The following is a 15,097-nucleotide window of genomic DNA, read 5'->3' as shown; positions in this document are numbered from 1 at the left end:
AAATTATATATATACATGTCAACCTAGCAGAGCTGACCAAAATAATCTATGTGATAGAAGTTAGAGAACTATATAGTTGACTTTAGAATAGTAGTTCCACAACAACTTGCATTTTATTTTGACATGTAGCCCCCCAAAACTTGGATCTCGCATGATAGCTCTGTTGAAATCATATCCCATGAGTGACACGATGATGATACAATATGATAACTCCCAATATGATATAACTTTCACGAGAATGGGGATTTCCAATGCTAGGTATTTCAAACAATGCTATCAAGAATTTATTTGTTTTTGACTATTAATTAATCATCAATATTTAAAAGTATAAAATAAAATATGTTATTAAATTATTAAACTAAAAAAATTAAGTTAATAATTAAATAATAACCAAAATAATAAATTCTGGTAAGTTTCTATCATTTTTCATTTAAAAAATCAAGCATCATTCCAAGTTTACCTTAGTAATATAGGTTAGCTACATACAACATCAAGCATAAATTTGTACAAATTACAACATAAATTTTTATCAATAATTATTATTAACGGTAAGCATCAATTCTCATCATTTTATAAGGTTTGTAAATGTGAATGTAAACGGCAATGCCGTCTCTTGCAGGAAAATCCAACCTGACAAGGAAGTTCTTTTGTTTGCGGTGGAGAGGGACAGAGTCAGCGCGGACATCAAAGCTCGATTGCTACTATGGACCAACACAAAAGTTCAACAAGCACTTGGCTGCGTTGCGTTTGGTTATTAGAACATAACACTTAGATAGAACAAACGCAGCCAATATGCACAATATTCTTTATTTTAGCATAATGTGAAAAAATAAATAAATATATGAATAAATGAAATAATAGTATATTTTGATTCAACTAAAAAGAACAGCTTTTCATCACCTTAGTAAAATGCCATATATGAATTAATTCATGTGAATCAGTTATGTATAATGAAGTGCACTACCAAGTACCAATATTCCCAAAAATTTTATTGATAAATAAATTAAACATAGCTCAATCTACTCTGATTCTGTAGAAGAGCAAGACAATGTTCTAAAAATAATAGAATAGAGCAAGAGCAGCACCTTATAATGACTAAATGTCACTTTTTTAGATTAATCCATCATCAATGAAACAAAATTTCAATAAAAGTCCATCGAATTCAACTACCATAACATAGAACAAATTAATTTCTCATTTGAAACACCACCAGATAAAAAGAATGGAGAAATTAAAATCAAATAAAATAAACTGCTCCATAAATTACATTTTACAAGGATGGCAAAAAATCAATTCTTTTTTAAGAGAAAAAAAAAAAAAAAACCAATGATAACAAGTTTTACATCATTTACAATTATAAAAAAATTCTAAGAAAAAATAGACAAAAGTTTACTGCGCTACTGAATTGGAAGTTGGAACCACCACAGTGGTTGCGGAAGACATGGTGGTTGTTGAAAACCCTTCTATCTCTACGCCATCTAACCCGGCCGCCCACCGGCGTAGGATTCTCAATAATGTTGCCGCCTTTCTCCTCCCCCGGACGCTTCCAACTGCCATTATCTCCCAAATTACTCTCTCTACCCCTGGAATGGCCGCCAACTCCCCCACCACTTCCGACCCCCCTTTCCGGCACATTGTCACCAATGTCGCCACGGCGCTTTCCCTTGCCCTCTCTGAACCTTCTCTTAACACTGCTCCCAGCCTCTTGATCCCATTGTATGCCGCTGCCACGGCCACCAACCCACCGCGCTTAATCACGGCCTCCAACACAGTTGCCGCCTCCTCCGGTACGGCCACCATCACCTCCACCGCCATCTCCACCGCGCCGCCCTCCACTAACTTTGCCACGCTTTCTCTATCCGCCGCCAAACTCAGAATTGCCGCCAATGCATCCCTCCTGGGTCCCTCGGGTCCACATCTTGCCAACTGGACCAATCCATTCACAACACGTGTCTTCCTTCCAAGTCTCTTTCTATAAGCTGGAACACCTGACAAACTGAACACCGTGGCCGCTGCATTTGCCTTAGCTTCCCACGTGGCACCCGAACGCAAAACCTCCGCAACTCCGTTAAGTGCGCCGTCAGTCTCCATTATCCTCGTTTTGTTCGCCTCCAATATTGAAAGGTTCAATATCGTAGTAACGGCGTTAACCTGCAGGCTTGGACTATGAACCCCAACGTCGAAGCTGAGATACCGAACCAAAAGCGGGATGGCTCCAGCTTCCGCGATGCAGGCTCGGCTATCCGAGTCTGTTTTGGCCAGAAAACGAAGCTCGTAAACGACGGCGTTTGAGTCCTCCATAGACTGAGAGTTAGTTATAGGGACCTTGAGTTTGTTGACCAGAAACAACGCCGTCATGCGCGTGGCTTCAAGCGCGGCCTTGTTTGTTACGCGGCTTATAGGCCTTCCGGTAACGGTTTCTGCATCGAAGGGAATCTTCTGCTCGCGGCACCACAATGCTATCATGTTTCTCAACGCGCGATTTGGTATGAGTTCTGTGTGGGCCAAGGTCTGACCCGTTTTTGGACACGTGTTGTGTCCAGAATCCATCCAGAGCTTGATCGATTCACGATCGTACGTCTGCCCTGTCGCCACGACGACGGGATCACGCATGAGCTCGAGGCTTATAGGACACCGGAAGTCCGCCGGAACAACTAACTCCGACGGCTGTTTCCGCCGTTGAACCTCCACTGAAGAAGACGCCGCGGCGGCGGTTGAAGCGCCGAAGAGGACGCACTTTGCGTAGCGAACGAGACCGATCAAGGCGACGATCTCAGACTTGGAATTCTCCTCGCTCCGATTCTGGATCTCCTCCTCCAAGCACTCAATCTCTGCCCTGCAGCTCGACGAATCGCGAATCTCCAACCTCTCGAAGATCGAAGCGAGTTTGCTCCGGTCAGGTACGATCTCGTTCTTGATACTCTCGAGCACCGAAACCACCTCGTTTCGGAGCTCTGTTTCTGAATCCTCTATCACCGGTTTCGATTGCAAGCAGTGTTTTCTGATTAGAACCACGAGCTCCTGAACGTCGTCGTTCAGGTCTAGGTCGTGTACCGGGAAGATGTCAAGGAGCGTGGAGAGTTCTCCGGTAAGTTTGTGGAAGTTGTCGGCGACGGTTTCGATTTGCATGAGGAAGAAGAACTTGCTTCCGTTGGAGCAATCTTCAATTAGGGTTTTGATTCGGTGCAGAACGATGTATGTCTCTTCCAGGCAGAGGAGAAACGATGACGAAGAAGAAGAAGAAGTGAGGCCAGAATCGGAATTTCGTATTAGGTCCTCGAATAGAACGGCGAGTAGCTTCGCCTTGCGAACGACAGCATTGGCGCTGCGTTTAAGCAGAAGCAGTGTCGTTGAACGGTTTATGGAACTTATTTGTGTCGTTAGATGGAGGAGGGAGTGGAGGAGGTTGATGTCGTTTAGCTTCGGCGAGATAAACGACCCTGCTGAGGGTCGTCGTTTTCTGGGAGGGAAAGTTTGCGGTGAAATAGCCATCACGTTCTTTACTTTTCTTTTTTGGTTGCAAAACGCAGAGTTTGGATGAAGTTCTTTAGAGTGAAGGAAGAAGAAGGAGGTGACTTTTCATTCGGAAGATGATTGGAATTAGTAACAAAAATAATAAACTTGGAAAACTAATATTATATCTTTATATATATGCAATGTGAATACTAATTCATATAGTATATGATATTGATATGAGATGATATGATATTATCCGTAACAACTTGGGTTTGTTTGTTTTTCTGTTTGTTTTTGTCTGCGTGTAAAACTCAACCTTTTGCAAAGACAATGAAAGATGGGTCAATAGCTATTCATTAATGCACATTTGTTGGTATTTGACTGCATTTGTTTCAATTTTGAATATTTTGCACTTTTTAAACAATTTTCTTTCTTGTCTTGATTTAATTTACATGGTAAATAATTAATCCATATTTGTCATTTAATCAAGATAAGCATTACCTAGTTGACAAACATTTAATTCTGTGGTCGAATTCATTGAAGATTTATGTATGTAAAACATGCCATTTGTTGAGGCCCTGCAAATGGTGGTGGGTAATGTGTTACCCAGCAACACTTTTTTATTTATTTTATTTTTTTTGTAATATTTTAGTTCCTAATTTGTTTAATGTTTAATATTGTTATTGTTAGCATTTTCTTGACTTTGTATGAACTGGTTGGCACTGGTTTGATCAAGTTGGGATGGCTACGAATTGGTAAGGGTTGTTGTGGACTTGGTTCTGAATAATTTATATGATGGGGTCATGTATGATTGTATTAAAATATTGGTTGAACCAATCAATTATTTCGAAGATTACACTTTGCTTCAGTACCTATCCAAATTCATATTTAAATATTTAACAATGCTTCCTTTTTCCTCTTACCCTTTATTTTATTCTCTTTTGTTATTCTTTTTTCCTTTTACAACTTTATCTTGCAAAAGCAAAGTGTATAGTTATGAGAGGGAATAGGCATATATATACACGCGTATTAAAACAGCATGTATATGATTAGCAATGATTAATCTCCAGCTCAAACTTTTGTGTAAAAGAGAATTGCCACAATCTTTGCAAAATTTTTCATCTATTTTCTCATATCTATTGGGTTTAATCATTGTATAGTGTCTCTTATGGAGAATATAATGTAAATTAGTTACCATAAGGTGCAACTTACAATAATGTCTTTGATTAATAGAAGATGTTAATCTATTTAGAGTAATCCCGTTTTAATGTTTTTTGATGGGGTTTCCCAATATACTATACGTTTTGAATTCATAATTGGTTTTTATATGGTTGAAGTATTAATATATAGCAAAAAAAAAAAGGTATGTTAGTACATTTGACGTCTTATGAAAGTTATGCTCACCAAATTAAAAGAAAAAGAAAGAAAAAAAGTCTCAAGAAATTAAACCATTCATTGTATTTACTTGAAATAATCATCATATATAAATAAAACTCTATATGTATGGATTTTACTTGAAAGAGATGCTAACGACACCAGATTAAAGTGTTATATAATTCGATTAAATGAAGAAATTAGAAACGTTTATTGTATGAATATTATAAGCATTTGTTAATGGTGCCCACTCTAGGGGAATTCAAGCATGAGATTATTACTAGCTCCATTGTTTAGCCGCCGAAAGTGGAAGACCCAAAATTGATGAAACGAATGTTGACTTTTCTTTCTGTGCGAGTTACTTTGATTTAATAAGCACGCACTAATAAACGTAGCCTCCCACCCCCACTCATCTTATTGTTTCTTATTAATTGGATAAGATTATTATATTCTAAATTTGCATGTTATTTTGTAGTGACTTATCGCACAGGTAAATAAATATTGCGTTGGTAAGTTAGAATGCGGATTATAAATCTGAATTTTCATGCGTTATCCGAAAAATGATATTAAAAGCTATGTATTTTATTATATTTAAAATGTTCGGATGGCATTATAATTGCATCCAATAGAAAAATATCTATAATTTTACTAAATAAATAAAAAGTACAATTTATAAAAATTTTAAAACAAATTAAATAAAATTACATCTACCTTAAAGAGGAGATTTATTTCAAGGTTAAATAGAAATGTATTCTAAAGAATTATATATTCTCGAAATATCATATATATATATATATTACACATATTCGTAGAAATAGATTCTTAATTTTTAAGATAACTCCAATATCAACAAAATGATGAACTCTTTCTTCACAAGAAACATACATAATAGTTGAAAGATATAATAATAATTATATATAAACTTTTATATGACATAAAAAGATCAAATATCTATCTTTTTAGAGGGAATAAAACTACATTTTCGTCAAAAAATTATTCCTAAAAATAAGTTATTTCTACAAATTAAACTTTAAAACTTCAAATAAATATAAACAAATATATATTTTCATAGACAATTTACAAAAATAAGTTAAATTGAAATTCTTTAAAACAAATAATATGATTCTTAATTAACCTAATAGTACATTCAATAATATAAATTAACAGTTTCTTTTGTTTTGTCTTTTTCTGATCAAGCTTCAGGTTTCATCCATTATCTATTTTCCTAATTTTGCCTCTTGTGTAGAGTATACAAAACCAACCTTGTTGTTGTTTTATTAGGCGAAAGAGAATCTTGAAAACCTCTAATAATAAACATGAATAACATGGTTGGTGATTTTCTGTGGGCTATGCCTTTCATCACCAGCTAAAGGAATATTGTTAATTTGACTCGTTGTGTCACACATTTTATATTTCCTTCTATTTTTATTGGTTTCTTATAAGTTGAGTAAATATTAAAGCAACTTTAATTTCTTCCTCTTAATTTATCCCTAGAAGATCAAGCATTCTTTCATTGTTGTCCACGTTACGCTGCTTGCATGGGTGTTTTTGGCAAAATCCTGCACCCCAAATACCTTTAATTTTCAAACACAATTTTATGTTAATTTTAGAATAGAAAATACTTTAAAATTTATTATCTAACTTTCTTTTAAGAGTAAATAAATTCAAACCCTCTGGAGAATCAATAAAAGAATCAGCAAATTTAGTGAATAACTAATTGTCGCTTTTTATTTTTGATATTAAGGAGAAGATGGTATTTTACAACATTATTAGAATATGGTGTGTTTAATTAAGATGTGGAAAATATAAATTAAACTATTAAATTTATTTTTTAAAATATAAATTTGATTCTCAGATTTTTGTACTTTAATTTTTTAAAATTTTTAATATATAGATTTGTTGGCCAAAAAATAATTGAATTCGAAGGAGAAGGTTATTCGAGTAATTAAGTGAACTTTAGGAGAAAAGTTAGCATCGAAGGACACACGTGTTTGGGAATGTTAAGTAAGAGTCCGATTGACTTAGCAAATCGAAGAGGTATTTAACAAAGAAGATCAAAAACTGAAATCGAAAGTCATTCTAGAACCGTCACATGATCAGGCAAAAGAGCGACAATAGTTATTCACGTTTTCGCATACGTGGGAGTTTTATTTCAAATTAGTCAGTTAAGGAAATGGTTATAAATACTAGAAGGCTCGAAGTCACAAGGGTTGGAAGTTTGCTTCAGAAATTACTCACGCACACTCATATTCCCAGCGACTTACTGAGTCTGTTTCGAGTCAATTTTCTGTAGGGTTCCTTCCACTTGTTTTACTTTCCATTTATATTTTCTGCAAACTTTACTTTTCTCGTAAATTTATCTTTCAAGTAACATTTAATTTTCTTGTTCAAATTTATATTTTCGTATTGTTATTTTTGAATTCAAAGTTCTTCGATCTAATCGAAGGCATTTTATTGCTTTATTTAAATTCAAGGCAAAACATTTCGATACCTGTCATTTTTATTTTCAAAACCTTTTATTTATTTATTACCTCTTTAGTATTTTCTTTTAATCCCGTCTAATTCGAGGGTCTTTGATGCACTTTTAAAAAATTGGTATTCGCAAAAAAGGAGTTGATTTCGCTCCCAGACCATTAAAATTAAACCACCATCGATTTACAAAAAATCGACAAAACAAATTGGCATGCCTGGTGGGACAGTTTTTTAATTTGAAGTGTGTCAAATGATTTTGGTGTCACTTAGTGTATGCAATTAAGAAGTGGAAGAATTGTCCACATGACTGATGAAGTGTCGAATGTGAATGGTGGTTCGTCCACTAATGACAGTGCACCAGTAATTGTACAACCTTCGGATGTTACTTCACATTCGAAAGGGGTGGTTATCAGTGAAAGTGTGGCAGTTAGAAATGTTCAGACTGGAAATAACGGACATAATATTCGTCCACGTGATAGTCCACCACCAATTCAGCCACAAGTAACTGCTAGTTGGCCTCCTTATGACCTTCCTCCTGGTTATACTCCGCCAGTGAGTGATTTTGTTCCTCCGATCCGATTTGGGGGCGTAAATGGAGTAAATAATGTTTAAAATCCACAACAGCAATATGAATTTTTTCGAGATTATAATGTGGGTTCTACATCGAATGCTTCTAATTCAATAGCAGCATTTCGATAATATGTAGAAGAAAGTCATCATAATCTGGTCAATCTATTGACCCAGCAAATGACCATAATTCTAAATCCTATGATGGCTGATTACGAATCGAAATTTGATCATCTTGCAAGGCAAGTCGAGCGAATTGCCCGAATCGTTGATTATGATCAAAGAGAAAGGCAGAATGCCAGAGAAAATAATGAGGGTTTTGAGAACTTATTTCAAAATGAGAATGATGTTTTTAGAAACAGAGAAAATCCTCAGTTAATTCCTCGTGGTCAAAATGTAGATGATGTCCTGGCTCAATTACGAGCTAATCAAGTCGGTGAACACTATCATGTTACCAGAATTTTGGAAGATGTTCTAAATAGGGTTGGATTCAATATAGGATTCATGAATCGACCCCACTTTATGTCAACTTTTTCTCATAATGTTCAAATGGCTAAAGTACCAAGGGGAGTGAAAAATCCTAAAATAATTACGAAGTTTGCAGAAGTTGGAGAATCAACTACTGAACATGTTGCTTGATATTTGGTCGAGATTAAAAATTTAGCCAATGATGAAAGTTTAAAAATGAAGTTTTTTCCTTCTTCATTAACGAGGAATGCATTTACTTGATTTTTGAATCTTAGACCAAATTCGATAACAACATGGGCTCAGTTAGAAACTACTTTTCATGCCCAATTCTATTGGGGAGAATTGAACGTGGTAGTTACTGAATTAGTGGATTTGAAACGTGAAGATGGTGAAACCATTGATAATTATATGATTTGTTTCAAAAACGCTAGAAGTCGTTGTTATGTATCACTCCTTGAGAGTGAAGTAGTAAAGATAGCAGTTATGGGGTTAGGATTTTATATGCGTCGAAAATTACTCAATGTGCATATTCCTGATTTAGCCTATTTGGCTAAAAGAGTTCGTCAGGTAGAAATTCTGAAAAAAGAAAAGGAGAAATATAAGAATGAAAGGAGGTTGAAGAGTAAATCTTTTTCTCAAAGAGAGAAAGTCGCTTATGTAGCCATGGAATCCTCTTACGAGGAGTCCGATTTAGAGGCAGAAGTTGATTTGGTTGAACTTAAGAAAGACCTTCCTTATGTTTGTTCTTTACTTAAGAAACTCCCTAACAATGAAAAGTCGAATGATTCAAAATTGAAAAGTGAAAAAAGATATAGTTTTGATATTTCAAAATCTGATAAGATTTTTGATGTGTTGCTTAAAGATAAACAATTAGTTTTGCCGGAAAGCAGAACTTTACTTTCAGTGAAAGATTTAAAAGGGAACCTTATTGTAAGTTTCACCAAGCAACTAGTTATTCGACTAACAATTGCGTTCGTTTCAGGGATTTAATTCAAGAAGCCATTATGGAAGGGTGGTTGAAATTCGATGATAGTAAAAAGGAAATGAAAGTTGATTCTGATCCTTTCGATACTGAAACCAGTTTTGCTTAACCATATTTTGGTATGAATATGGTTGGAATGTATTATGAGTTTGATATGGCTCTGAGAAATTTTGAGTCAGATGTCCGATCTGTATACCTTGGAGCAGGAGATGAGTTGTTGGATTTTCTGGTATAGCAGAAGTTAAAAGATTAGGACGTATTTCTGTGTCATCGATGCAATGCAGTTTTCGATGCTGAAGCTGCAGCAATTTTTGAAAAGGAAATGATGAAGAAAGAATTGGCTCACAAGAAAGAACAGGCCCGTCAGAAACAACCTATTCGACGAATGAAAGGGCAAAGTCTTTCAATCTAATCGAAGATATTTTATTGCTTTATTTAAATTCAAGACAAACTATTTCGATTCCTGTCATTTTTATTTTTAAAACATTTTATTTATTTATTGCCTCTTTAGTCTTTTCCTTTAATTCCGTTTAATTCGATGGTCTTTAATGCACTTTTAAAAAATTGATACTTGTAAAAGAGGAGTTGGTTTTGCTCCCATACTATTAGAATCGAACCACTATCGATTTGCTAAAAATCGACAAAACAAGACCTAATATCAACAATTATATTACACACTAATTTTCTCTATATCAAAAAAAAAAAAAAAATTAGCCACTAATTGTTGCACCGCTACCAACCATTATTTTTTCGATTTTTTTTTAAAAATCTCTTTTCCTTTCGATCTCACAATTTTATCCGTCATCATCATTCATCAGGCACCCATTACCACCGCCTAACAGCCCCTGGCCGTCACTTGTCGCCGCCTTCGGCCACCACAAGAAAGCTTTATACATACTTCTACTAATATGTATAATAGCTAGATAGATAGTATATTATCTATATAATATCATCTAATATAAAAAATGTTACAAGGGTAACCAATTCCAAGCAAGAAATAAGATAATTAGTTGCTATTTTCGTTATACATATGTTTGCACGTTTAACTTAGCTTACTCTTTAATTTCTAATAATACATGAAATTCTATGTCCTTCCTTGCTTTTCGTACCCAACCTTATAAGCATCATTAATCTTACCAAAAGAAATTCCATGAGAAGTAACAAATACTTAATGCATGTGAGAGAGTGGGTATGTAGTAATTGATTGAGGAACCGCAAAGGAACTTTAAATTAGAGTTAGTTGTAACAAACTTGCATCATTGAGAAGGTTCCAAGCCAGCAATGGTATACAATATGATCATGGTTTGGTCATTCCAACAATCTAAGCTAAATGACAACGTTGTAGCTTAGGTATATATATAAACTAGTGAAATAAATTGTCATATAATAAGAATTATATATGTACCAAATTACCTAATGCAGCTTAGGTCAGAGGATTTTTATTGAATTTCAGGGGATTTTTTCTTGAATGTGAAATTATACTTTTAAATTATGAAAATTGCTCATTTTTAAATATTTTTTATTAAATAAGAAGTACTGTATTTTGTTAATTAAATAAATTTTAGTTCTTCATCTATTATATTTTATATCAATAACTCGAATTTAGTATTTATAATTTATGTTTTAAAATTTAAGATTTAGAATTTATAGTTTAATATTTAGATATTTATGATGTTATATTTTGTTTTTTTTTATCTGCAATAGCAGGTTAATTTTCAGGAAACCATGCACTCTTAATTTTTTTTTTGGAGCGCATTAGTATTGGATTTTGAAAAGTAAATAAAAAAAAGCATTATATGTACCAAATTATTATTTTAACATAAAAGAAAGGGAAAAAAACAAATTATATGCTTTAATATGCTTTGTTGCTTTACTTATTCAAAAAAAATTGTGTTGGCAAAGTAACTTATCCCAAAAGAGTAAAAGTGCAAAAAAGCAATTGAGGTTGACATAATAGATAATGGGCACAAATAATTATAAAGCAGAATCCAATTTCAGTCTTGAAAGCTAAATTTTCCATTATTTGAGTGTTGCTAATGATAAAAGTTGCTTAACAATCTTATTAATCTAATGCAAATGTGTCAAGTCACTTCTATTATTTTACATGCATTTTCATGTTTTCCCTGAAGTTAAAGATTCTTTGTCCTTCCTACCTTTCACTTTTGAGTTAAAAAAATTATTGACATAAAATTTTGTTCACTTAGGTTTTTCCCCGAATGGCCAAGAGGTTGTGGTTGAGGACTTGAGGTTGAAGTTGATGTATACTTCACATTGGGAATTCGATTGCATTTATACTTTTAAAATTAGGTTTTATTAGTAGGATGCCTAACATGATTTAAAGAATAAAAAAATGTAGTATTATATAAAGTAGTTAAAGATTATATTATTTCAAAATTTAAGAAGCATAGAGTGGTGTCAATACAAATTAACGTAACTTAGATCATACTACAAGACCAGTACTAAATATAGCTGGAAAAAAAAAAGCGACAGCCATTGTCGGTGTCCATAATTTTCGACACTTATCGATGACTTATCAATAAATTAATTTATTAAAAAGATAAAATTAAAATCAATAAATAAATTTAAACTAGGATGGTAAAGCGGGCTGGCCCGTCCCGATCCGTCCCGTTCCGCCAACTAAAATGGGTTCAAAATGTTAGCTCGTCCCGCTTTACGGCGGATTGGTGGGTCGGCGGGTTAGCCCGCTTGACTTTTTTTTTTTTTAAAATAAAATTCATTAAAATTAACTAAAAAATAATAATTAAAAAATTAAATACAAATAAAAAATAATCAAATTATAATATAATTTTTTTACTATCTTTTTTTTTTTTTTAACTTTAATAAAATTGTTCAAAATAATATTTGTCAATAGAACTATCTTTATTTTAAAAAACAAGTCACATAATTCGAAAAAATATACGAAATTGTAAAATAAAATAAATAAAGTTAATAATTAAAAGAAGAATAAAAACAAAAATAACAAAAAAGTGTTTGAAAATTTTATAATTATTAATTTTATAATAGTAATTACTCTTTTATTTAATAAAAAAAATAAAAAATTTTTGCCCGACGAACCGGCCCGTTCCGCCCCGCCAATTTAGCGGTTCGGGTTTGACGAATTTTTTTAATTTGGCGGGTTTCAAGTTCAAGCCCGACCCGCCCTTTTTAGCGAGTCGCCCTGACGGATTCAACCCGTTTTGCCCCCTAATTTAAACGATGCAGATCCCTCCTCAGAGTGAATGAATCGTTTAGATTTTATTTTATAAAAATAGATGTTTTAAGTCAAGCTTCAAAAATATTTTTGGAGGATCAAAACTTTAACATAAATATACATAATAATATTTATATAAAAACAAAATTTATAAAAATAATTCTTTTTAGAATTTGTTTTTAAGATGATAATAAATGAATAATTTTATAAAAAAATATTTTAAAATATACTCTTCGAGTCTTGAATGTTTGAAATATTCACTAATTAAATCAAAACTAAATTTTTTATAGTTAGAATGATAGATATTAAAAATTACAATATTTATTGAATATTAAATATATTTTTTTAGAAAAGATTTAATTAAAGAACTAACAAAGCATAAAATAATACCAAATTAATTAGATATAAAAAATTATTTAATTTCTTAAAGATGATATGAAAAAATATAATTATTTAGAATTTAGTTTGAAAGATTAAAACTTTAAAAATTGTAACTTATAAAAATTCTCTATTAGTTTATACCAATAAAATGACATCAATACTTAAAAAATATTTTAATATTTTTGTGTAAAAAATTAAAATAAAACTAATAAGACATAAAATAACATTTAAAAATAAACTAATTATTATAATGATTATGATGATGAGTTTTATTGTATCAATTACTTTATAAAAGTCTATTTTAGTTAGTTTATTAGTGCGACTAATTAAAAAAAATAGTAAGATAATCTATTAATCTACCAATTTAAAAAAAATGATAAAAATAAAAAAAAATTAAGGTTTAAACACAAGACACTTAGTATAATATATATATAAAATTTTTACCAACCAAACTCAATTCATATTTTATATAAATTTATTACTATAAAGACTCTATAAAAAATTTTTGAGAGCCATGGTCCCATTATTTACACTAAGCTCCGCCATTGGCTTTAGCTATCGATATATACTCAATTGTCGATTTTATTGTAAAGCTATGATATTAAAAACTGCTCAAATTAAAATCCTCTTTCATTTCTCTCACTCCCTTTTCCAAAAAAAGAAAAGGGTTTTATCTAGGGTTTTTATTTAGATATGCCAAATAAAACATTGTTTGACATGTACAATCCTCGAAATTAAATAGAATATTGTTTGGTTGTTCTAATAGATTGCAAAGTTCCAACAGCAACCATATATTCATAATAGTATAGCAACTTGTTTTTTTAATTGAAATATTGAAGAAGGCCAATCAATATATATAAAGCCAAGTAAAAAGGAGCAACTATAGTCATCATATATAAGAATCACTCATATATGATATATGTAGCCTCAATTATTTAACATTATTTGACAAAGTAGGACAATTACTTATATATGGCTAACTATATCACAATTTTGGTTGAATAAGCATAGGAATATGTTAATATTGGTTTAGTTGAGGAAAAAGGACATTAAGAGTTCCAAAAAGATTCATAAATATGACAATTGTAATGAGAAGTGTTTGGTAAAAGATATCATCACTATGCCTAAAGCTTCATGAATATGACAATTGTAATGATAAGTGTTTGATAGAAGATATCATCACTATGCCTAAAACCTGAAAACTAAAATTTCAAGGTTCAAAACAAGACATTATTAGACAGCATGTATTATGATAAGGAAATCATTAACATCAAAATAGCAATGTTAGGAATGATGAGGACACCAGGATATAGCATTCTCGGTCGTAGAAAGGTGCGGTGAGCCACCACGATGTATCATAACAATTCTAATATTAATTTTAGTACTCAATATAAATGCAGACGATACATATAGTTTAAGGTTATGGGTATTAATTTTTTCTTAGGCTTTGATAGGTTTTGTTTGTTTGAGTGGAAAATAAAAAGAAAGAAAAAGGAGAGAAAGAAGTTGAAAAAAAAATGATTATTTTTTATTATTTGATTGAAGAAAGAAATTAAAAAAAAATAAATAGTATAAAAAATTGATAAAATTCACTAATTTTTTTTAATATAAGATAAAAAATAATAGAAAACTTGTTATGTTATTTAGTCTAATATTGTCCCTATTTTTTTAATATATTTTATAATATAAAAATAAAATTATTTTATTATAACATTTCTTTCTTTTTTATTTTCTTTTCGATTAAATATATCTACAAAAATAAAAATTTACACAACTTTTTTTTTGTTTATTTCCTTTCTACTTTTTTTTTTTTATTTCTTTCCTTTCAACTTATAAGGCATGATATATTTAATCCTTTGTGTATATTGTTACAGGATGACCCCATTCACTTTTGGTGGATCTGGGCTTAGCCCAAGATTGACCACCTACATTCAGGTCCGCACGAGCTGAGCCTCAAAGAGAGGGGTACATCCTCAGCAAGCGAAGGATATCACCAAATACGAAAAGATCCAATCATCATAAATAGCAATATACTTTCTTGATACACCTTTACTGGTATCATATAATAGGGAGCTCACGACTTCTTTAGGTATGATATATTTAATCTTAATCTTTGTTCTTTTTCAATTATTTTGATTTGGACATCGGAGTATCTTTGTATATACCACATCTTCATTTTTTTGCCA

At 32.0% G+C, this 15,097-nt stretch overlaps 1 protein-coding gene across 1 annotated transcript; it reads right to left on the bottom strand.

Moving 5' to 3' along the window:
- Positions 1-1,214: 1,214 nt before the first annotated feature.
- On the bottom strand, positions 1,215-3,819 carry SAUR21 (ARM repeat superfamily protein). The gene has a single exon (XM_016328595.3). The coding sequence runs from the start codon at positions 3,490-3,492 to the stop codon at positions 1,390-1,392; it is 2,103 nt and encodes a 700-aa protein (XP_016184081.1). The 5' UTR covers positions 3,493-3,819; the 3' UTR covers positions 1,215-1,389.
- Between the last annotated feature and the right edge of the window lie 11,278 nt (positions 3,820-15,097).

Source organism: Arachis ipaensis, chromosome B2 (genome assembly GCF_059453495.1).
Source record: "Arachis ipaensis isolate K30076 ecotype BB chromosome B2, ASM5945349v1, whole genome shotgun sequence".
Classification (NCBI taxonomy): Eukaryota; Viridiplantae; Streptophyta; class Magnoliopsida; order Fabales; family Fabaceae; genus Arachis; species Arachis ipaensis.
This window is presented reverse-complemented; position numbering and strand designations above follow the sequence as displayed.